General features: G+C 44.9%; 1 protein-coding gene across 2 annotated transcripts; it reads right to left on the bottom strand.

Moving 5' to 3' along the window:
* Window positions 1-1,095: 1,095 nt before the first annotated feature.
* On the bottom strand, window positions 1,096-24,055 carry Hepacam (hepatic and glial cell adhesion molecule). 2 transcript variants are annotated; one of them, XM_013112990.3, is made up of 8 exons: window positions 23,587-24,055; window positions 9,095-9,436; window positions 8,200-8,481; window positions 7,622-7,721; window positions 6,549-6,622; window positions 6,294-6,364; window positions 5,914-6,024; window positions 1,096-5,648 (listed from the first exon to the last, which is right to left on the bottom strand). In XM_013112990.3, exons 1-8 carry the CDS (start codon window positions 23,669-23,671, stop codon window positions 5,346-5,348), a joined length of 1,368 nt encoding a protein of 455 aa, XP_012968444.1. In that variant the 5' UTR covers window positions 23,672-24,055; the 3' UTR covers window positions 1,096-5,345. The 2 variants fall into 2 exon arrangements, with proteins under 2 accessions (XP_012968444.1, XP_005069389.1); XM_005069332.4 differs by lacking the exon at window positions 5,914-6,024 and having other exon boundaries at window positions 23,587-24,051.
* Between the last annotated feature and the right edge of the window lie 544 nt (window positions 24,056-24,599).

Here is a 24,599-nt window from a genome sequence, read left to right as displayed (position 1 = left end):
TAATAAAAGTATTTTATATATATGTATACACACAGATATATATATATATATATATATATATATATATAGTACAATTTGATAGTTTCTCATGCAGTTCAAGCTGGCTTGAAATTCCTTATGTAGACAAGTATGACCTTGAACTTCTGATCTTTTAGTTGTAATTCACAACTTCTCCATGAATACTTACTAAACTCTGAAGTTACTATTTCTTCCTTCCCAAAAAATTCAAGTATGTTGAAGAAGTTTGATTCTGATAGGTCCTCCCAACTTAAGGCCTATAATTTTCCTGTCTTTTGCTTCTCAGGTTTTGAGGACTACAGCCTAAACGCCATCATTTTATAAGGCATTATTCAGATCTTCTTATTAATTTATTTGTTTGTCCTTGTTTCTCAAACCTTTCTTTTGGAATAATTTTCTGTATTTCTGTTATATATTTCTGCTGGAAGTTCCTTTATTGTTCATGGGAAACCCCAGATCTTGTTTTATTTGATGTCTTTGTTTTATTTTCACTATAAAAGTCTGTTTCAGTCCAGGCAGTGGTGGCACAGGCCTTTAATCCCAGCACTTGGGAGGACAGGCTCCAAAACTACAGAGAAACCCTGTCTCAAAAAAACTAAAAAAAAAAAAAAAAGCCCAAAAAACAAAAACAAACAAACAAACAAACAAAAACTGGGGAGGCCCTAGGCCCTGTCCCAAATGATATGACAGACTTCAATGATCCCCCATAGAAGGCCTCACCCTTTCTACGGTATAATGATATTCGATGCTATATATGGAAAACAATATATTTATTTACCAGAGAGAGAGAGAGAGTCGCACAGACCAGGAGTTAGAAGCCTGGCTGGCTTCCAGGAGAAAAGGGAGGTTCCTTTTTCTTTCACTTCCTTTTATATCTACCTGTGTCAGTTTACATGTCTCCGCCCTCATGGGCGGATAGCTTTGGGGGGTTCACTCCTACACTATGGAGCTGAAGAGGGATGGGATGTGGGTTGGTGGGGGGTGTGGGAGGATGGAAGGGAGAGGGAACTGGGATTGATATATATAATAAGATTGTTTCTAATTTAAATAAAAATATAAAAATAAAACTAAAAGAAAGAAAGAAAAAAGTCTGTTTTATTAGGCAAAATATTCTTGGTGGTTATTTTGCTCTCCTCTTGAAAAGAATTGCTCTACTTCCTAATGGTTTTCATTTTTCTCTCTCTGCCTTTAAAATGTTCACTTTGTCTTTGACAAACTCTATTTTTACTACCAATTTTTCACACATGATCATTTTTTCCCATTTCTTGTTTTGCTAATCTTTTTGTGTACTTATCGGTTTTAGAAAACATCCAGAACTGGAGAGGTGGCTCAGTGGTTAAGAGCACTGGCTGCTCTTCCGGAGGATCCGAGTTTGACTCCTGACGCCTGTGTGGCAGTCCCCATCATCTGTGTCCCCAGTTCAGGGGATCTTCTGGCCTCTGAGGGGATTGCATGCATGTGGTATACAGATGATATGCATGCTGGCAAAGCACCCATACACATAAAATAAAAATAAAGGAAAACATTAAAAAAAAACCCTCTAGTTACTGACCTTTAAAATAATGGCTTTCCAGGCTGCCTGTGGTGAGCCAAGCATTTAATCTTAGTACTCATGAGACTGAAGAAGGCAGATCTCTTTGACTTTGAGGCTAGCCTGGTCTACATGGAGAGTTTCAGGTCAGCTAGGGCAACACAGTGAGGCCCTGTCTCTGAAAAGGAAAAAAAAAATTGCTTCCTGGAGCTGCTGAGACAGCTCAGCAGTTAGAAGTGTATACTCCTCTTGCAGGGGACCCAAGTTGGGCTCCCAGGATTCTTGTTAGGCAGCTCACAGCCACCTGTAACTCCAGCTCCAAGGGACGTGACACCGCTAGCCTCCAAGGGCACCTGCACTTACATGCACATATCCATACATACATACAATAGGAAGTGAAATAAATCTTTAAAAAGATTAATGGTTTCCCTTCCATTCTCTCCATTGAGGTCTGGATTAAATGCACCACATTTTCAGTCTACATGACACATCCCTTAATCTTTTTCATATTTTCATCTTCATGTCTTTCTGTCTGAATAGTATCAGACATATATTCAAATTAGCTATCCATCTCTTCAGACTTGTTTAATGTGCCAGTTAACTCTTTTGACCACCTTTTGTTGGTGTCGTTGGTTTGCTCTTTTTGAGACATGTTCTCATGTAACCTGGGCTGCTCACTGCTGTCTTCTGTTCCTCCAAGCATTCTATCATTGCTTTGAATCCAATAATCCCAACACCTTACGACTTTGCAGGTTTGAATCATTTGCATCTTAAATTGTCTCTCATCCATGGTGATTTGTTTCCTTGTTATTTATTGACCTCTTTGTTGTTGTTGTTGTTGTTAATTCTTCCTGCTGCCTGAGACGGGACTTCACTGTGTAGCCCAGGCTGACCTGAAACTCGGGACTCCTCTTCATCAGCATCCCAGGTGCTGAGATTACAGGCATGTGTCACCACATCTCTTAACTCATCTTTGATTGGTTTTAGTATCAGAAAATTTAAAGGGCTTTCTCCTCAGGAGATCAGCAGTTTCATCTGCAAGTGTCTTGTACACTATCAGCAGGGAGACCTTTTCTAAGACATCAACCTAATCTAAGAGTCTCAAGCTTAACTCTTCTTACCTCACCAGTGGGCTAAGCACAGTTTTCCAATACAATTCTAATGCCTTTTTAGCCTTCTTTGTGAGATCCTTTCAACCCAACTCCACAAGATACAGTGTCTGAGGTTCCAGAGACCTGTCTTGAGCTTTCCTCACTTTCTGCTCTGCACAGTCTCCTAAAATAATGCCATCAACTTCAGTGGCTCAGTACCCTGGATCCCCCGTGTTGCCCTCCAAGACTTTTGTTCATGCTTCTCCCACTTGGAATATGTCCTCCTATCCCCTGTAAAACCTGATGTGTGTTCTTTGAGTACCTTATATTATATCTACTTCTGTTATTTCTCTTACACACTGTATTGTAATATTCTGTTCACTTACTGTCTTCCTCTGTGAGATTTTTTTTCTGGATAGAAGTCATGACACAATACCTTTATCATGTATCTGGGATATAGTCAGCGGTAAACAGGTAAATATTTGTTTAGTAACTAAGAGAACACATGACTGACTGACTAACTGATGAATGTGATGGTTTGGGAATGGATGATTTGCAATTTGGAAAGAAAGTGAAAGAAGGTTAAGAGAAAAAGGGAATAACTTATACATTTAGGTTATTCACTTGTTCAGTTTGCATACGTGGAGATAAAGTTTTTTCATTTCATCAAAAGTTTATTGAGCATCCAGGGTATGCTACGCACCCTGCCAGATGCTAGTAATACAAAGATGAAGATCAAAACAAAGCAAAACAAAAATTAAAAAAAAAACTTCCTTACTTACCCCCGATTTAAGGCAAAATTGGCTTGAGCCTGGGAAGCCAGCCCTGCCGGGATACAGCACCAGGATATGACATGTTCTCATCTCAACCCTGTATCTCAAAGCTGACCAAGGTAGTCCTCCAGGTCTTACATCTCCTAACCTGCCTGTACTGTCACCTACGCTCACTATTTGATGGTGGGTGAGGCAGCTGGGAAGGTTAGTGGATTGTGGGTTCTGGCTAAGCTAGGAGAGCTGCAGACAGTCAAGCCTGCTACAGACAGTCAAGCCTGCTACAGACAGTCAAGCCTGCTGCAGACAGTCAAGCCTGCTGCAGACAGTCAAGCCTGCTACAGACAGACAGTCAAGCCTGCTCCAGGAGCAGGGAGATCATCAGAATGGAGAGCTGAGAGACTCGCAGGTGAGGTGAGGGCGTGCAGGCAAGGCAGAAATCTTGGTGCCTGCAGGGCTGGAGCAAAGTGTGTTCTGGTGTAGAGGTGATGAATATAGGGCCTTGGGAGTTGCTCATGGAGTGATGCAGAGGCAGAGCTGAAGTTTAGGTGTTGAGGAGGGACAAGGGACACAAGGTCCTTGGGGGCATTAGGTAAGAGAGGGCAGAACATCCGGGACCTTCTTGTCTTTCGGCCATGTGCGCTTTCTGTCTTCACACAGTAGGTTGTTTTCTTTCTTCCAACATGCCCAAAGAGGTGGTGGCCCGGGAGTGGCCCTGCCCTTAGTCTTCTGATGATACAGATTACAGAGCAGGCTCCATGGCTGGTGGAAAGCAGGAGGATTGGGGTGGGCCATGGCTGCCCTGACATTTTGGGGAGCACTAAGCTTCTTCTTCTTTCCATGTTTCTCTGGAGAGTGGAATCTTATTTCCTTGAAGCTCCAGGAAGCCCCCACAACCGTCCTGAGGATGATTGAAAGCCTCGTTTTGTAAGAAAGGAAGAAAGAAGCATGTGAACGGTTAACATCAGGTCTTTGCCAGATGCAACTCTCTAGGTCAGTGGTGAGTGGGTATGCAAGCTCCACAGCAGTGGTCCTCAACCTTCCTAACGCTGCGACCCTTTAATACAGTTCCTCATGTTGTGCTGACCTCCAACTATACAATTATTTTGTTGCTACATCATAACTGTAATTTTGTTACTGTTATGAATTGTAATGTCAATATCTGACATGTGACACCCTCCCTCAAAGGGGTTTTGACCTTTAGGTTGAGAACCATTGCTCTATAGGCACAAGCCCGCCCACCTTCTCATGAACAACGACAGGGAGAAAGATCCGTATGGCATGCTTCTGAGGAAGCCATTGGAGGCCACCAAGCACTGGAGGCCTGCTATGTTGTCCCTGCTTAGTCCTATGGTCCTAGGAATGCACGTGGAGTTCACCTCACACTCTGGAGGGATGGGGAACCAGGTGTACAGAATAGGTCCTTTAAGACAATGACTTCTCTGTGGTCAGAATAGGTCCTGTCCACCCAGGAGCCAGCACTGTGGGTAAGTGGACCCTAATTTGGGCTGGGGGTGGGGGGGAGTACCGCAGACATTAGGGATCGGAGGCATGAGGGTTGGGAGGTGGATTGGAAGCATCCTATGCACCCCAGGGGGATGCATAGGATGATCTCACTGGATAAAATTACAGATGTTAGTTTCCATAAAACCCTTTAGAGGATTGGGTCGGACATTTAATAATCTATGTAGTCCTAAGAGGGCACAGCTCATACCCACTGAGAACACAGCCAGTAAACCCAGCACACATGCAACAGGGTTTAACACCGAGATCAGCGCTCCACCCATTTGTGCAAGCTCACACACGTGGGCACCCTAAACGGGGATCAGGCCACGATCTCTCCCTCGCTCCAGGCCAGTGGCACAGGGGCTTCTCAGGCTCCCCCCTGCTGCGGACAGCAGAACGTGGGCAACCGGAGCGGGCTCCCAAGGCAGCTCAGGCACTGATCTCCACCTGCCCAGCTTCGTCTTGCTCGCGGATTTTGTGCACGCCCGCAGTCCGCAGTGTATGCGAGGCGCTGCGTGAGCGGCTGGGCGAGCTCGGGGCTCGCGGCGGTGAAGTGTGCGTCCGGCCGGTGGCTGGAGATAGCGCTGGGGAGCGCGGGTAGCGGCGGGCTGAGCGGATGGGCAGACCCGGAGAACGGCCCGGCACAGGCGGTGACACGGAGTAGCCGGGTGGGCCAGGCTCTGTGGTGCTCCGAGGCTCTGTAGCGGGGTTCTCATCCGGTTCAGAGGAGTCCTGCAAACACAAGTGCTACAATGGTCAGCGGTGTCGTTCCCCCCCCCCCCTTCCCCGACCCTATCTAGGAGCGCGTTTTGTTTTAGGTACCGGGACTACGGGGGGTGGGTGGGTGGAGGGGAACCTCAGAGTTTTCACCTCCACCTCCACGTCTGACTTGGTGGCAGACACACATCTAGGAATACACAACACTTAGTACTGTCCAGGCACATGAAAAGTACTCAGTAAATGTTAGCAAGAATCAGTGCTTTTTCATCTTTCAGACCTGGTCGTGATGAATGAGGCTATTGCATTGCCTGTGAGCAGAGCACAGAGGAAGGGTTCTGAAGCCCATAAGTAGGTCTTGTGACAGGAAATAGCCTGGGCGTGGTGGAAGCTGGGGAAGTGCATGAGATTTGGAATCAGGTTTGCATATTGTGAAAGCCAGGTCTGTCACTCATTTACTTGTTTTTGTTAGCCCTTTGCAAGGTCTCTCTCTCTCTCTCTCTCTCTCTCTCTCTCTCTCTCTCTCTCTCTCTCTCTCTCTCTCTCTCTCTCTCTCTCTCAAATGGAGATGACACAAAGATTTCTGCAAATACTGTAAAGGGATGGTCACATCATTGGCCCCCTAGTGTTCCGTGGGGACTTCTTGACAGAGCGGCTCACCTTGTCCTTCAGGATATAGAGCGCCATTGGGTTCTTCCGCTCCTGTTCTCCGCTTCGCGGTAAGGTGTCTGCTGCATGGGGAAAGAACAGAGTTCTGGTCCAGGAACAAGTCCTATATCCCACCCAGCACCTATAAGCTTTGCCCGCGCCCGGCTTTGCTCTTCTGACTTCCTCATCGCCCACTCTTCCTTTTCCCAGCGGCCCCACTGATCTGAGTGCTGATGGGCGGGGACCAGTGGAAGGCTGAGAGCTCACCTTCTGATTTCAGGCGGTCATCGTTCTGATCCATGTATTCCAAAGAGTTTTGCTTCTCCAACTTCCTCTTCTTCCTGCAAATCAGTTCGACCCCCCCCCCACCAAGAGCAGAGCTATTGAGTGGGAACAGAAAAATCTAAGGAATGGACACAAGAAGGGTTCTAATGACCGCAGAAGAAACTTTATGATGGGAAGATGGGCTGGGAATGGTGGTAGTCAAGGAACTTTAGAATGAGTCCCATCTAGGTTTGCATGCCAAGGCTGTTGTAAGCATTGTGACTGTGGGTAGGCCATTTATCCAAAGTGAGTTTCAGCATCTTTTTCTGTAAACTGCAGGTGTTTTGACTTAAAAGGTAGCACACTAACCCAGCTAGACTGTATAACCCCAAGCTGACACCGTCATCAACAGTGCTGGAGTGGTCAGACCTAACTGAGCACAGACGCAGTTCCATATACTACGGAAAAATACACCTGGAAAGAGACCCACCCTAGGAGGAAAAACTCAAAGACGTGAGAACAGAACTTGGGAGCTGGGACGGAGGGCTAGCTCAGCCTTATAAGCTTGAGGAACTGAGTTCAAGTCTAAGAATCTACATAAAAAAGATGGGTGTGGCAGCACACAACTGTCATCCCAGCACTGGGAAAAGTAGAGACAGGCAGATCCCTGAGGCTCAGTGTCCAGGTGGTTTAATCTAGTTCATCTGATCCAGGCAAATAAAGACCCCGCCTCACAAAAGCAAAACAACAACAACAAACCAAAGTGCGTGGCCTCTGAAGAATAACACTGGAGGTTTGTGTCTGGCATCCACAAACCATGGGCGTCTATACGCACATGCCCTGACACCAATGCACATCCATACTCACACCTATATAGGCATGTTCATGAGCACAACAAACACACACACAAACACAGAACAGAGGCTTGGGAATAGGAATGCAGCTCAGTAACAGAGAGCTTGCCTGGTCTGTACATGACCCCAGATTCAATGTTAGTAACACAGTCGACCACTCAATATCAAACTTGGGGTTGAAATAGGCTGAAGGAAGAACTAAAGTGTGAAAGTTGATGTTACCTAGATTTTTTGGAGGGTTTCCAGCAGGCACAGACTGTCACCAGGGTCACAAGGAGGAAGATGCCTCCCGTAGACAAGATGATATAGAGGGAGCTTCTTCCTAAGCAAAGAGAGGCAGAGAGGTAGGGGCAATTTGAGAAGGGGAGCAGGTGTGGTGAGCAGAACACTAGCAACCGAGGGAGTAGAAAAGGCCCCAGTAGCATGGATAGGCGATGGCAGAGCTTCCCTGGAGCCTCCCTCCCACTTGTGGCTGTCCTCCAGGGGCAGTCAGCCTGTCTCTAACCTGTCCCACTCCCTCTAAACCAGTGATTCTCAACCTGTGGGTCTCAACCTTTCACAGGGGTCACCCAAGACCATGGAAAAGCATGGGTATTTATATTACAATTCATAACGGTAGCAAAATTACAGTTACGAAGTAGCAACGGAAATAATTTTATGGTTGGGGTCACTACAACATGAGGAACTGTATTAAAGGGTTGCATCAGTAGGAAGGTTGAGAACCACTGTGCTAGACAGTCACTCTCTGTAATGCCTTTAGTCCCAGTGGACACATATCTTGGGCAGGCAGGGAGACTTACTATACACGGTGATCTTGACAGGCAAGCTTCGGACCTGGCTGATAGGGTTCTCCACCACACAGCTGTACAGGTCATCGTCCTCCATGAGCACTCGGGTGATGGTGAGCACCTTTTGGTCAGGGGAAAGGAGCATTCGGGAGTCGTTGAGGAGGGGTTTGCCATCCTTCAGCCAGGTGTAGCTCGGTTTGGTTCCGTTCTCATGGGAGCAGTTGAGGGTGAAGGCCTCGCTGAGCTCCAGCACAGTGGTTGAAGCCACTAACACCTGTGGCCTTGAAATGGGCACTGAACCCCAGAAATGGGAAGGTGGAAATGCTCGTGAGTCATAGTCTACAACACGATTCTCCCCTACTTTATTCTCCTGTCTTTGAAAATATAACAGTTCAGACTGTGGGCCAAGAAGTCCCTCAAGAGATCCTTAGCTTAGTCTTTCCCATGATTTATCCATCCATCCATCCATCCATCCATCCATCTATCCAACCGCTCATTCTTAATCAAGCAACTTCTAGACTGAGCAACACAGCCATGGTAAATGTGCTAGTTCCTTTCTTCCTAAATACCATTCTAAAACCACTGAGCTTTACTTAAACTAGTCAAGCCTAGAAGACACTTTAGTTGGGGGAAATCTAGGTCCAACTCTCTAGGTTTAACACTAGGCTCTGTCAGTCATATGAGCTTGGGCAAGTTAATCTCTTTTCCTTGTCTTCAAAGTGGAGAGAGTGACATTATCTAGCCTGTGATTTTTGTAAATGTTAAGTGGGCTGTTCCACACAAATATTCTATTCATGTTAGCTGTGCCTCGGCACCACCTTCTAATGCCCATTCAACCTTTTGCATTCTCTTGGGTCTAGCCTTAGTCCCAGCCTGGTCCCGCCTCCTTCCCTGCTGAATGCTTTACCATCTACGGTGAGGTTGATGGTCTTCTCCCCTGTGAAGGTATCATCAGTGATGGAGATCTCCACTTCGTAGGTTCCCTCATCTGCCAGCTGCAGGTCGCTGAGAAGCAAGGAGCCATTTTCGAAGAGCCGGATCCGGTCTCTATAGTCGGGCCTCAGAGTGCCAATGACCTCTGTGCCTATAGACTGCACCACCGTCACCGGCTTGTCACGCTTCAGCTGCCACTTCACCACAGGCTTGTCGCTGCTGGTGCTACTGTACTGCACAGAGAGCAGAGCAGACTTCCCCACCGTGCCATGGATCAGACGTACTGGGCTGGTGATGTTCACCCCCTCCAGGGGGACTGCAAACAGAGGCCCATTGGGCAAGAGGGCAGTGTCAGGCCCTTGGCTCTACAGCCACCTCCACCTTGAAACCCTCTAACCTTCCTCACACCTCCAGGCCTTTAACTTCCTGCCAGTCCCGACTTCTTACCTAGTCAGCACAATCCCCTCTCCAACCGTTCTTTGCTCTCTCTCTTCTGTCTTTCTGTCCTCATCACCCTCCCAAGTCTTCTACGTCTCTGTCACTCTGGCCTTTCCTCATTGCCCACTTCTTGCAGACGATCACACCTATCCTACATTCTACACCGTAGAACTGTTGATCGAACACCCCATGTGCCAAATCTAATGTGGAATCAGGGTGGCGGGAAATGGAGAGAGCACGGGAACTCAGGTTCCCAGAAAGGGAAGGATGTATACGGAGACAGTGCTCCAGAAGAGCATCCTTAGGACCTGAAGACAGCACAGGTACTTCCCAGTCTCACCAAGAGTCCCAAGCCCTTACCCCAGGTATCACTGTATCTTACCAGGAGGGCTCAGTATAAAGAACATCGGCAAATGGGGAGGAAGTTCTGGGGATTCACTAAACGCCAGCCCTGTTTGTGTTCTCTACAGAGGAAGCATCTGACTGGGTAGAATTAAGAGTTTCTCAGACCCCAGTCTCCTCTTTTATAAAAGAAAAATAGTGACTATAAACCAGGTACTGGCCAGGCAGTGGTGTGGCATGCCTTTAATCCCAGAACTCAGGAGGCAGAAGCAGGTGGATCTCAATGAGTTTGAGGCCAGCCTACTCTACCAAGTGAAATTCCAGGACAGCCAGGACTGTTACACACAGAAACCCTGTCTCAAAAAAACCAACACAACACAACACAACAAAAACAACAACAGGCACCAGCCTATAATCCCATCTCTTCAGAGGTAGAGGCAGGCGGATAAGAATTTCAAAATCATTTTTGACTACACAGTGAGTTGAGGTATGAGGCCAGCCTAGGATACATGAGACCCTATCTCAAAAACAAAACAAACAAACAAACAAAAAACAGGAAAAATGTATATAGAGAGGTGAGGATTCAGGGCTGTGCTTTCCATTTCTTATTCTAATTGTACTAGCTTGTACAGACCAAATCAAGAAATAAGTGAACTAAAAGTTTGGTTATTAACTAAAGCAAATTTTATTTGCTAAACACATTCAATTCATTTTCAGAGCAGGTGCTTCCTCCTTTCTGTAAAAGGTCAAGGAAAAGTCAGTTAACTACCTTTCCACCTCTCTGAGCCTCGGTTTCTTCCTTTGTGCAATGAGGCAGTTAGTGAGACAAGATGATCTGTAAGCAATTTCCAACTCTCACATTCTATATCATCATCAGCCAGTATCACTCAAACTTCAAGAGATGATGCTGCAGAAAAAGCAGCTGTAGGTGTGAATATCTGAGTACAGTTTGCTTATTGGAGGGAAATTGTAAGTTGGGGAAGTTAGAACAAATAACTATTTGTAAACTTTTTATTTTGTCTTGAGAGTCTTGCTGTGTTGTCCAGGATGACCTCTATCTCGCAATTGTCTTGCCTCAACCTGCAGGGTACTGGGGTGACAGAAGCATGCCAAAACACCCATCTCATAACTATTTTATATCAATTTTTGAGATAGTATCTCATGGATCCAAGGCTGGTCTCAAACTTGCTATGTAGGCAAGAATGATCTTGCACTCCTGATCTTCCTGTCTCCACCTCCTGAGTCCTGAGATTGTTGGCATGTGTCGCCATGCCCAGTTTTATACAGTGCTTAGGAGGATCCTAGGGTTTCATGTACACTAGGCAAGCTCTTCATCAATTGGGCTATATTGTAGCCTCTCAAACATGACTTTTAAAGATTTATTTTTATTTTATGTGTATAAGTGTTTTACCTGAATATATATATATTCACCACATGCCTGTCTGGTACCTAGGGAGGCCAGAAGAAGGTAGGTGTCATGTCCTCTGGAACTAGAGTTACAGGTAGTGTTACCTACCGTGTAGGTGCTGGGAATCAAACCTGGGTCTTCTGCAAGAACAAGTGCTCTTAACTGCTGAGCCATCTCTCCAGCCTTAAAGATTTATTTGTTTTTGTTTTTTATTTGTCTGTATCTGTGTGTCTATGTGAATGTATATTTAAACAGGTCTAGGTGCCTGTGGAGGCCAGAAGAAGACACTGAAGCTGCACTTATAGGCTTTTGTGTACCACTTTGCCAAAGTATTGGAAACTGAACTCAAGTCTTTTAGGACATGAAGAAGTGCTCTTAACTTCAGAGCTCTCTCTGTAGTGCTTTTCCCCAAATAACTTTTTTTTGAGACAGGGTCCCACTGTGTAGTCGTGGCTGGTCTGGAACTTGCTAAATAGACCAGGCTGACCTTGAGTTCACAGAGATCCACCTGCCCCTGCCAAGTGCTGTGATTAAATGCATTTGACATTATTCCTGACCTAATCTCAAACACTTTTTTAAACAAAAAATATTTTTGTTTTCCTAAAAATCTTACATAAAAAGATTTATGGCCCTATCTACTGTTTGTTTTGGCAGAAAAGATGATGGGACCTGAGTCCTCTCCCCAATAACACAAAGAGTTTCTAGGATTCCGGTGGTCCTGTGTGTCAACACTGAAATCCAACTGACAACATGATCTGTAAAGTTTCTTTCAACTTTCAGTTTATGTGATGACTTAAATGGTTCCATTTCAGCTAGATTTAGAAAAGAAGCTTTCAAATATCCCTGAGTAAGCAAAGGGGCTTTGGAACTACGTGAGGTGGTTCTGGGAAAAATCATGGAGCATGCTTAAAGGCCACCATGGTGATGCTCAAATAGTGACGGAGCATCTACTCACTTGTCAGTACCCAGTCTGAAAATGTAGGATAAGCACATGCCAGTTATATGTGTGGAGCCACCCCAGAGGCTAGCAAATCTGAGTAAGGAAAGGCTAGAGAGAGGGCACAGCGGTTAAGACCACTGTAGCAGAGGATGCAAGTTCAAGTCCCAGCACCCATGCCAGGTGGTTCATAACCACCCGTAATTCCATTTCCAGGAAATATGATGTCTTCTTTTGGCCTCTGTGGGCACTGAAGACATATGTGTGTGATATATTGTTTATGATTTATTACAGCCACTGGAGATCAAAATAGCAAAGCAACCATACTAGTTAGCCATAGAAGTCAGGCACACACCTTTAATCCCAGGACTCAGGATTAAGAGGTAGACAGATCTCTGAGTCCAAGACCACTCTGGGCTACCGGAGAGTTAATCAGAGTTTACACCTTTAATTCCAGGATTTGAGAAGTATAAAAGGTAGAGGCATTCAGTCTGAGAGTTAGTCTCCAGCCACCATGAGGAAAGTATAGCAGTCTGAGTGGATCTGAGAAGTCGGGAGCAGTCTGAAGATCGCCCCTTCATTCTGAGCTGAGGTAGATGTAAGAGGTAGTGACCAGCTGCTTTGCTTCTCTGATCTTCAGGTTGAAGATTGAGCCCCAATATCTGTCTCTGGGTCTTTTATTTATCATTTTACACACATGCACATACACACATACATAAATGAAAAATAAAATAAATATTTTTTTAAATTGAGGAACTTGAGAGATGTTTTAGCAGTTAAGAGTATTGGTTGCTCTTCCTGGGTCCGGGATTCAATTCTCAGCACTCACATGGCAACTGACAAGTCTCTGTAACTCCAGTTTTAGGGGATCCAACACCCTCACACAGACACATATGCAGGCAAAACACCAATAAATGCAAACAAAATAAGCATAAATAAATCATTTTTAAAAATAAAAATTTTGAGTGACAGCCCTACTCTGGTTTGGACGTGGTTTGTCCCTCAAGGGTTTCTGTATTGTAAGCCTTTTCTCCAAGGTGGTGGTAGTAGGAGAAAAAGAAACCTTTGAGGATACAGTGGATTAGCTCACGGGGAGTACTGTCCTTGGAGTGAATTCAAGTAGTTATTGTGGGACTTTGTGTTAATTTTCCAGAAGTTAAATTGTTACAAAAGAATGGGTCTAAGTAACCACCACCCCTCCCCGCTTCCTGTTTTACTGTGTGATCTCTCTTCTCCTATACATTCTTTGTATTGTGTTATGATAGGATGTAGTTGAGGGTCCTCTCCAGAGCTGGTGTTATGCTGTTGGGAATTTCTACCTCCAAAACGATGCGCTACATAAACTCCCTTTCATTATTAACTGTTCAGCCATAGATACTTCACTATAGAAATGGAAAACTGATGAATAGAGGTCCCAAGCACCAGACTTTGAGGCCTCTCATTCCCTTCTAACAGTGATAATCCCAGACCTCAGACAAGTAGAAGGTATTAATTGCCCTGATTTCCGCCCCCCATTATATTGTCTCCTGTTCCATTCCAAGGTTGCAATAGCCCTTTTTGTGATGCTGCCCCCTCTAATTCTGCTTTTTAAAAAGAAATCAATTTAGATTATATTGCGGATTAAAACAAAACAAAAACACTGGAGAAGATACGGCCTTTGACTGCCTCCTAATTTACCCTAGCTCAGGTGGCAGCCCTTCTTATGCTTGTGAACACGGGTATGCCCACAAATAGAAGGGATGCACTCACCCTCATTGTGAGAGGATGGCGCCATCTTTCTTGGATGCTGATGACAAGGACATTTTTGCTAAGCATGAACAGTTGCCTAGAAACTGGAAAGAATCTAAGTTTGGGTTTCATAACTTTCAGGCGGCATAGTGAACTGGGACAGGAGCCAAAGCAGGACACAGAAATGAGGAAATGGCTAACACCTCAGGTCCAGAGAAGCAATAAAAGGGAGGAGAATTATTCAAGCTGGAGAAGCAGTTAACTTAATCATCATCTCTGAGGAATTGTCATGTAGAAAGTCTCTGCTTCCACCATAGGAAAAAAATTTACCATCTCTGCAAGATCTATCTAACTAAACAATGTCTTGACGTTTATAAAGGTCAGAAGCTCCACTGGGTTGACCTCCTGTGACTCCGAGGAAAGGCAAACTTCAAGAATGTATCTGCACGGAGCTGTGATCCTCTTCTGGCTTCATCCCACCATCTATCTACTAGTTTTTGCACCTTTACAGGAAAAAAAAATCATTTTACCTTTAATTCACCTTTCAAAAGCAACATGGCTTCATTTGTAGGGCCCTCAACACCTTACCCATTCTCTAGCACCAGTAACCACATATCTGAAACGATTTGTTTGCTTGGGTCCTTAACCATCCTTGATGCCCTTCCATGGGCTTTCCCCAATTTCATGATTTCCTTTCTGAAGTATAACAAGACCCACACACAATAATCCAAGGGCAGCAAGAACTTTGTTCTCTGAAGGAGGAACTTTTTGTTTTCTGCTTTTGGTCTTTAATATCCTTCCTATTAGTGATGATCCCTAGGAAGGCAAGGTGGGTGTTCATAGAGGGGAAAAGAGGTAAGCCGCACAGTGGCCGGATGGCGATGTAACCATAGTGTCACTTTACAGAAGACACCACAAGACTGCTCAGGTAGTAAAAGTCAGCGTTGCCCAGGACCACCTAAAATCATCTGGGGCCGACAAGACCAATGGAAATAACTACTGTCTCTCCTTATATTCAGCACAATGATGTGTCTATGTCATTTACCTTACAGAATTCCCTGCTCCCATCATGTATCTGATGCCCTGACACATCCAAAGACCCCATGTTAGAAAAAAAAAACATGGATCAAACCCTGCTCTGAGAAGCCCTCTCCATTCCTGAAGTTCCCTATCATTTCTATAATGACCTAAAGTTTGCTCCTGAGTGATACTGGAGAATCCTGTGTCCCCCTGAGTACACTTTCACTCTGAAATTAACTTCCTCCCAATTTTTTGCTTTGTCTCATCTCTGAATTCTTTATTTGATGGCTATCAAAACCTGTAAACATTGGGCTAGTTGTTTCCACAATCTGCTGTCGCTATCTCTGAGACCCCTGTCAAAATCGTCACTGGCAACAGCCTAAGAAAATGAATCCTCATCACTTTTACTATGCAAGAGCATCATCTGTTGTGTAATGGTTGGGATTGTTGCATTGTATTCCTATGTTCTCCTGTTAAGCCTGAATCGTGACTGTAAAATTATTTGAAATGTCAATCATTCAGGGACACAGATGGGGACACATTAGGAAACAAACTGTGAAAAGTCCCTTGAGATTCAGGCAAAGAGGATTTGGAGGTTTTTAATCTACTCTTTAAGAAACATAAATGTTCAGGAATAATTTACATATATATTAAGACAACATTGATTAGGGATGTCCTTCTGTATGTATGTTTCTCTTATTGCTTGATGAATAAAACACTGTCTGGTCAAAGAGGCAGGAGGATAGGAGGGACTAGGATTACGAGAATTCTGGGAAAGGCAGGCAGAGAGAGCCTGCCAAAGACAGACAACATGTAGCTGGCAAAGGAGTAACAGGTCTGAGCATTCTCCAGTAAGCCAAGACCATGTGGAAATACATAGACTAATAGAAATGGGTTAATAATTAAGAGAGAGCTAGTCAATAAGAAGCCCAAGATACCGGACAACAGTTTAATGATTAATATAAGTCTTCGTGTATTTATTTGGGGCTGAGAAGGATGGCGGGACCTGGCTGGACAAGAAACAATCAGTTACACAACATGAAAATTACCAGGTTTGTGGACCAAAACTGTCACTATTGTTAATCTGTCCATCTCTCAAATCGAAACTTTGACCTATAAGTTGACCTGTAGTTTAATACGCTACTGTTCAAATCTCAGGAGGCTTCTTTTCTTATCACCATCAGGATAGATCAGCGGAGTAGACTAGAGCAGACTTGCAGGTGATGCGTCAGTGTGTGACACAACTGACTGTTGTATAACAAGGATTTGTTTTTGTATGACAGGACCACTGCTTTGGAACTGCCCTTGACAAAGCTGCTTTATCACACCCTCCACCTTCGCCCTTCTCTAAGGTGTCCTTTTCTAAGACTTGTACAACTATTGCGTTCCTCTTTTTTTGCCTAGCATTCCACGCTCTGAAAGAGAAGCCCTGGTACCACTATCCTGCGAGGAATGAAGACATTCTAAAGAGACATGTATTCTCTCTCCTTGTCTGTCAGACTAATGAAACGATGGTCTCCAGGGAATTGTGGTTCCTCAGGAATCTTATGGTAAGGGAAGGAAAAGCTGAAGCCTGATGCTAGCCAGAGAAAGAACTTGTCTTCCAGGAAAAATGTCGTGTAGTTCTGACTTGTCAGACCACCTTGCTCAAACAGTGACAGGTCACAATAGGCAGGACCACATCGTGACCAGATTGTTTAGTGTTTAGTTACGTACACTTCTCGCTCTCTGTATAAAAATCCAAACTTCATATCTGTACCCCAAAGATGGACTCTTAGGGGGCAGGTCACTGGACCCTATTCCTCTCCCCAATAAGGTTACACTGAATATCCTTTCTCTGCTTTTTACTATTTATTTGTTATTTGCTTGTTTGGGGGCTCTGTGACTTGGAACACTTGAGTTCTCTCCTTCCACTGTGTGTGTCCCCTTGTATTGTGAGCCTTGGCAACAAGTGTCTTTACCTGCTGAGTCATAGCACCAGCCCCTTCCTCACTTGTCTTTTTAATTGGCCCATTGAGGGTAAGAGTCTAAGTCTGACTTGTTGTTTTGTTTTTCAAGACAGGGTTTCTCAGTGTGGCTTTGGAACTTGTCCTGTAGACCAGGCTGGCCTTGAACTCACAGAGACCTGCCTGCCTCTGCCTCTGGAGTAGAGTGCTGGGATTAAAGGCATGTGCCACTACTGCTGGCCTGAGCCTAACTTGTTAGAATTGCCAAGGTCAAGGCTCTGACTCTAACAGTTCTGCTAACATCATTTATTGATTAGGTCCCGCTAACTCTTAGAATCATAGGACTCGGAACATGTCTGGTGACCTTTGCAACCCTCCCTTTAGTCTTTAGTCCTGTGCATTGACCAACATAAAACACATACACTGATGTGAACTGTAACTTGAAGAAAAATAACATCTGTCTAAAAAGAATTGCAGGAGCTAGTCAGTCCCAGGAGGTTGAGGTTCACTGCAATGTTCCAGAGAAGAAAGAAGGAGACACATGGCTTGGATGAGAAAGACCCCTACTCAACATTTAGCCTTCCTGGCTTATGTCCACCCCCACAAAATGTTTATGTTCTTCCCCACTAAGGCATGTGTGCGCACCCACGCGCAGGTGTGTTCACTAATGCAGAGACTGGAAGGGGACACTGAGTACCCTGCTCTTCTACTTTCTGCCTTACTCCCTGAGACAGAGTCACTTACTGAACTTGGAGCTAGGCTGGCAGCCAGAAAGCCCCAACAATCTTCCTGTCTCCTCCTGACTCCCTCTACTGGGTTTAACAGGCATGAGCTTGACCATACCAGTCTTTTTATGTGGGCTCTGAGCATTTGAACTCAGTCTTCAAGCTTATGCAACAAGTATTCCTATCTACTGATCCTTCTCCTCAGGCTCCAACACAGAGCTTTAAGGACGGTAAGCCCTTAGAGCCAACTCTTGAATAAACAGGGTCCTTTCAACCAACTCTGGGTTCCCAAGTACTGGCAACTGAGTGTCCGGTTGCCTGGACTTCTTCCAGTAACAATAGTTATAATAAATAGTGCTGGGACATGTAGAATTTTTCCCTTATATAACATGTTGGACAAACAAATATCTGTTTAAGATAGACTGGAGATCTAAATATTAAAGGGGAAACAACACCTTAGACAGAATAGGACAATGTCTGCCTGGCTTGAGAACAGATTCAACATTCTTAGGTCTCACACACACACACACACACACACACACACACACACACACACACACACACACCAGTTACCAGCTGGGGGTAATGGTTTAAGCCAATAATCCCAGTACTTAGGATGAAGCAGAAGGATTGCTATGAGTTTGAGGATATCCTTGACTGAAGATTGAGAATCTGTTTTTTTTTTAAAGACAGAAGGAAAATGAAAACAACAAGAAAAAACATCCAGGCAACTAACTCAATAGTAAGCTTTGCAAAAGATTTGGAACGAGAGCTGGAAAGATGGCTCGGCAGTCTAGAGCACATAGTGTTCTTTCAGAGGACCAGTGTTTGCTGGCACCTACATGGGGTGACTCACAACCACCTGTAACTCCATCATGTGCATACTCAAAATACACACACACACACACACACACACACACACACACACAACACACGAAAATAATAAAATAAATAAATAAATAAATAAATAAAGACTTGGAACAGGTACTTTAGAAAAAAACATATCCAATTGGTTGATAAAAACATGAGAAAAACCAAAAAAAAAAAAAAGCCGGGCGTTGGTGGCGCACGCCTTTAATCCCAGCACTTGGGAGGCAGAGGCAGGCAGATCTCTGTGAGTTTGAGGCCAGCCTGGTCTACAGAGCGAGTGCCAGGACAGCCTCCAAAACTACACAGAGAAACCCTGTCTCGAAAAAACCAAGAAAAAAAAAACCATGAGAAAAGCTCAACTTGAATATCTCGGAAATGTAACTTTAAAACTAGACTTTGATTCCATTTCATACTAATGAGGATAAGAAGAGTGGGAGATGATTGGCTCATGAAGGTATTAGCTTCATGGATGGGTTAATTCATCAATGGTTTGTCCTAAAGGGGCTATTAAAAGGTAGGGCCTGGTTGGAGGAGTAAGTCTCTGGGACCATGTCTTGCCGGGCCCCTTCCTGTCTGTCCCTACCTTCTGTCTGCCATGAACTGCTTTACCCTCTCACATGTTCCCCGACATTGTGATGTTCTGTCACATCGAGCACAGGCCCAAGAGCAGTGGAACCAAGTGACTGTGTGATAAGGGACAGGTAGGGCTACTTTGTATTCTATATTACAAGAGCACACATGCAGTGTGCATAATGTCAACGGGATTCTACATGTACACTCTGTAACTTGTATGGTCACATGGGAGGAATGTGAGCGTCAGTGGTCTTAGGAATTTGTGAATCCCCCACTACAGAGAGAGAGAGAGAGAGAGAGAGAGAGAGAGAGAGAGAGAGAGAGAGAGAGAGAGAGAGAGAGAGAGATGAAGATGGGGAAACATCGAGGGAAGAAATAAGAAGAAAAGTAACGACACCATGATTATAAAAATAAGGCCTGACCGGAGGGACCAGACTCAAGTTTGGAATGATTAATTGCCTTTGTTCTTGTTCCCTAGAAAATGGGCTAGTTGATGGTCTGAGTAAGGCAGATTTGGGGATGATGATACTCTGGCCTCCTAGATTGCTGGCGCTCTGAATAAAGTGCTTCTTAAAGATTCACTTCCTGCCTCTGCCATTGGCTTCTGTAGTAACCGGCAACACAAACTACTTGGGTTCATATCTTGGTGAGTGCAAAGCCAAAATAAACATAGCCAAGACATAAAAGTGGAATGGAGAAAGATTTATTACCTGAAGCGGGGAAGGAAAACATAGGATTTATTTTCAAAGCAATGCCCTCCTTGAACAAAGGAAGAGAAGTGATTTCATTCAGGGAGCCTACACATGCTCTTATAGAGGTTGGCCCAATCCCAAGATTTATCACTGAGGGAGCATACCCCTAGGTATACTCAATATGATATGGAGTTCATGTTTAGAAGATTAAAGTGATAATAGGAATGCCTCCAGGCATGCTCAGCTTGTACCATAAAGTTTAAAGTTTACTCTGGAAATGAAGGCCTTTTGAAGGTACATCAATCTAGGAGTACGCTCTGAAGGTGTCTGTTTCAGTGACTAACATAGCAACTGAAATACAGCCTTTTTTTTTTAGGTAGGGTCCCATTATGTAGCCCTGGCTGGCCTGGAATTTGCTATGTTAACTAGGCTGGCCTCACAGGGATTCTCCTGTCCCTGCTTCCCAAGTGCTGAGATTAAACTGTATGCCCCCAACCTATCCATGTCCGTTTCTTTATCTAAGCAATGATTATATGGGTTTGCTTACTTTGTTAAGGGCATATCGAACTATATCCTCATGCTAACGGCATTTTCCTCTATTAGATTTTTCAATCACATTATTTCTTAAACTGAAAAGGATCACCACTGCAACATAGTAGTGAATTTAGGCAAAAAATATATTGGGTGTGATGGCTTACACTTTTAGTCCCAGAATTTAGGAGGCTGAGGCATGAGGATTGCCTTAAGTTCAAGTTTGACCTGGACTACAGTGTCAGACTGTTCTAATATCTACCCGCTCTCCCAAATTCAGCACAGAAACCAGGCAGAGGAGAGGAAGAGTCCAGAGAAGGAAGCCTCCAAAGTTTGGAGTGTGTCTTTTAATGTTTATCTCTGTGAACACTCTAGCTTCTGGGTAAGTCTTGTTTACATGTTCTGTAAATTGTGCTATGGTGAGTTTAAGAAGACCGAATTTGGCCTGATTTGGGGCCAGCCAGATGGTTTAGTGGGTAAGAGACCTTGTCACCAAACCTGATAACCTGGGACCCACAAAGTGGAAAGAAAGAACTGAGTCCTGGGACTTGTCCTGTGACCTTTACAGTTATGTGTCCTGACTCCCACAAAATAAGCAAATAAATGTGAAAACAAAGAGAGGCAGGCTGTGTCAGAAAAAGCCTTATTTGTAAACATCAGAGCCTGAATTCTGTTTTATGTGTATGAGTGTTTTGCCTGCATGTACATATATGTATAACATGTGTGCAGTGCCTGCAGGGGTCAGAAGAAGCCATCCTATCCCCTGAAACTGGAATCGTGGGTGGTTGTGAGCCACCGTGTGGGTGCTGGGAATCAAACCGAGGTTCTCTACAAGAGCAGCCTGCACTCTTAACTGAGCCTCCCACCTCTCCAGCCTGCATCATGCCAATTTTAATACTACATTTCCCAGCTTCCTTTGCAGTTAGGCATGACCATGTGACAAGTTCTAGCCAATAGAATTAGTGGAAGTGATATACCACTCAAGAGACTTATTCTGTAAAAACTTCCTTTATATGTCTCTTCATTGTATTTGTTAAATTTTTGTTGTTGTTGTGTTGTTTTGTTTTAGTTTTCTGTTTGGCCAGACATGATGGCCAAGGCCTTTAATTACTGTTTTCAGGAGGCAGAGACAGATAGAACTCCATGAGTGTGAAGCCAGTCTGGTTTACATAGTAAGTTCCAGGCCGGCCAGGGCTACAGAATTAAAAGACCCCATCTCAAACAAACAAATAAGTTCTCTACCTGGACTAAATAGAGACAAACCCCACGGTGATCCACACTTGAAGCAGAGTCCCATCAGCTTAGTGTATTCCTTGAGAACCCTACACAATGTCATCCTCCCTTTCCCAGGCCTAGTCTGCCCTTCATTGTACTGACACATAATTAATGCCAAGAACTTAAAATTTGAATTTATCTGCTACAGAAGCTGACGTTTTCCTAAATAATACAGCAAAGGTGGCAGAGATTTATAACAGAATCTCCACTCTTACTGCTTGTTAAAACAGCAGTATGATAGCCTATGGCCAAACATTTAGCTCTCATGGGTTATAACTAATATTGTTTGTGACAAGATCTCATGTAGTCCAGGCTGGACTCAAACTCACTATGTAACCAAAGATAACCTTCAACTCCTGATCCTCCTCCTCCTACCTCTCAAATGTTGAGATTACAGGCATGCACAACCATGCCTGGCTCATAACTAAAATCTTATTAACATAATATTAATTAGAAATAGCTTTGCTGTGGGCTGAAGCATATCTCCTCAAACCCAAATCCTGGTGTTCTACTAGTCCTCATCCCCAAGTTCCACATCTCACAACAGGACTTCTTTTGGCAATGAGGTCTTCCCAGAGCCAAGGAGTTAAGATGAGGTCACACTGGAGTAGGGTGGGCCCACTTCCGCCCACGTCCTTGTAAAACGGGGACATTTGAACACAGACACGCAAACAGGAAAAACGCCACCTGAAGGCTGGAATTTTGCTGCCACAAGCCAAAGAGGCCTGGGCCAGATCCCTCCTTAGTGCTTTCAGAGGGAGTGTGGCACTATCGATACCTTGATCTCTAGCACCTGCTGTTCAGAACTGCAAGCCAACCACTTTCTGCTACCTAAGCCACCTACTTTGTGTCGTTTTGTTTCATCACCTCAGAAGAAGTAAGGGGCTTCTATTCTATTCTATTTTGCCTCGTTTTTCCTTCAGTGCTCCATCGAAGACTAAGGAATCCAAAAAGTGTATCTGATCCTGCCAGTCACCAAATTAAAGTTCACTCGATTTCCCCACCCATCATTTATAGACCATCTCCCATCTTCGGAGAAAGGTTTACAAGGCTTCTGCTGAACTCAATTCATACTTTTCTCTCAGCAATGCTGAAGTTCTGGGCTCCGCCTAAACGCACGAGACTATTTCAAGCTCTTGACCTTTGCCCATTTCCCAACAATAATCTCACTCATGCTCCTACCTATTTTTCTCATCCTCTAAGATTCAGCCCAAACATTCTTTCTACAAGGAAACATTCCCTGGTTCTCACCCACCCGCATCCTGCCCCACCAGCAACGGCTTCCTGGATGCAGGCAGGTGACTTTTTTTTTCTGATTCCTGCTTTTTGCTAAAGCAATCTATGTATCTGCTTGCCACATTAAAACATGCATGTTTGGGCTCCCTGTCATTGTGTGTATGTACACATAAATACATCTACAGTATTTAAAAAAAGATCGTTTCTCCACAGAGTTGATAGGGGGCATTACAAGAGGTAGGCATCTGTGGCTGGCAGTGAGTTATGAATAGAATACTATCCTAAACCAGAAGGCTCATTATCAACAAAGCTTCTTTTATCTTTCAAGCTGCTTGACACTCAGAGAAGCCAGGGTGGTGGTTTGGGAGCCTCAAAACCAAGATTTCCCCTCCTCCTTCCACCAAGAGCTCACATAATCCCTTAAAAAGAATGCTGGACAGGCCCACACCAACAAGTCATCCCATAAGAAGTGGCATGATGCCTTCCAGCTAATGTACTGAATGCCGTGGGCGCTCCAAAGTTATGCAGTCTTTGGGGGAGGGGGCAAGGGGCCACGGGCCAGGCAGGAAGCACAGGGAATGAAGAGATATATTCAACACTGATTCCTTGATTCACTGAGATGCTTCCCACCGCCACCGAGCTCTCTCCCCTCCTCCAGCCCTGAAGGTACTCAGGCTCTGCTCTTCCCCCTCCCTCTCCGCCAAAAGCCCCAAGTTCTTTTCTCCAGACCCTTCTGGTCTCCTACCTGGCTTGATGAGAAGCAGGTAGACAAAAGGAGCGAGGCGCAGGGCCCTGGAGGCTCTGGACAGGGCTCCCCTTTCTCTCTTCATTTTGGGTGGCGTTCTCCAGCTCTGGTGCAGAAAATTAGCATGATTTCTCCACTCCGGGCACGTCTCTTTGTACCACTCGGAGTTTCTCTGCCCGGGCACAACCCTGCCAACTTCCCTCTGAATACACAGAGCTCTGTGTGTTGCTGGCCTTGTTCTCTTGTCTCGCTTCGCTCAGATCTAGCATTTTCTAGTTTCCAAGTCCTTCGCCCCCCTAGTTTGGACAGGGGTATCTCCATGGCATGATAATCTCCACTGCATGTTCCATCGCACTGGGCTCTGGTGGTCCAGCGGTTCTTGGCTTGTCTGCAAGAAGCCCCACTCCCACGCAGACGAAGATCCGGGCTCAGTGACCCAACCTACATGGCTCCACCTCACACTCCTCCTTCCGCTTCAGGACAGACTTCTAATAAGGGAGAAAAGGTGGAGGGAGGGTGGAGGAGGCGCTTTGGGGTATCTCGGGAAATGAGAGACCAGAAAGAATTGCCGAAGAAGTGGAAAACCCCAAGGGAAGACGGTTGGAAAAGGCTTGGGTTCTGTTACTTTCACATGTGTTCCAGTTGGGATGCTCTATCTCAGGTTCAGAGAGATGTCGGGGGCATCTTCCCAGAGGTCACTCTGTCATTCCCCTACATCCAGTCAGTGTTCTAGAACCCGTCAGAGCCAGGATGAGGGTAATGCTCCACAATCCAGCAGCCTGGGGTTCTGCTATCAGTGTAACAGCCTAGTGCGTCCTCCTGTCTCTCAAGTCTGTTCCTTCACCCCCTCAATGGCGGTGCCTTCTCCTAAAATGCTCATAAAAGACTCAATATCTTTGGGTCCTTGATTTTACCTCTGTAAAATGGCTAAAACAATAGCCTCCTTGGAGGTGTTGTGGGGAAGACTGTGAAGATTATGGTATAGAATGCTCAGCAAGTGCTTCATTAAGGAG

This window comes from Mesocricetus auratus, unplaced genomic scaffold, assembly GCF_017639785.1.
Source record: "Mesocricetus auratus isolate SY011 unplaced genomic scaffold, BCM_Maur_2.0 Super-Scaffold_100022, whole genome shotgun sequence".
Classification (NCBI taxonomy): Eukaryota; Metazoa; Chordata; class Mammalia; order Rodentia; family Cricetidae; genus Mesocricetus; species Mesocricetus auratus.
The sequence above is the reverse complement of the archived record's forward strand: the minus strand, read 5'-3'. Positions and strand labels throughout refer to the sequence as shown.

Coding starts and splice junctions, on each gene's coding strand:
- Hepacam (XM_013112990.3), bottom strand. CDS start 23,671: ATGAAGAGAGAAAGGGGAGCCCTGTCCAGAGCCTCCAGGGCCCTGCGC. Junction 9,437..23,586: donor CCTGCTTCTCATCAAGCCAG/GTAGGAGACCAG, acceptor CTCTGTTTGCAG/TCCCCCTGGAGGGGGTGAAC. Junction 6,623..7,621: donor AAACCCTCCAAAAAATCTAG/GTAACATCAACT, acceptor ACTGATTTGCAG/GAAGAAGAGGAAGTTGGAGA.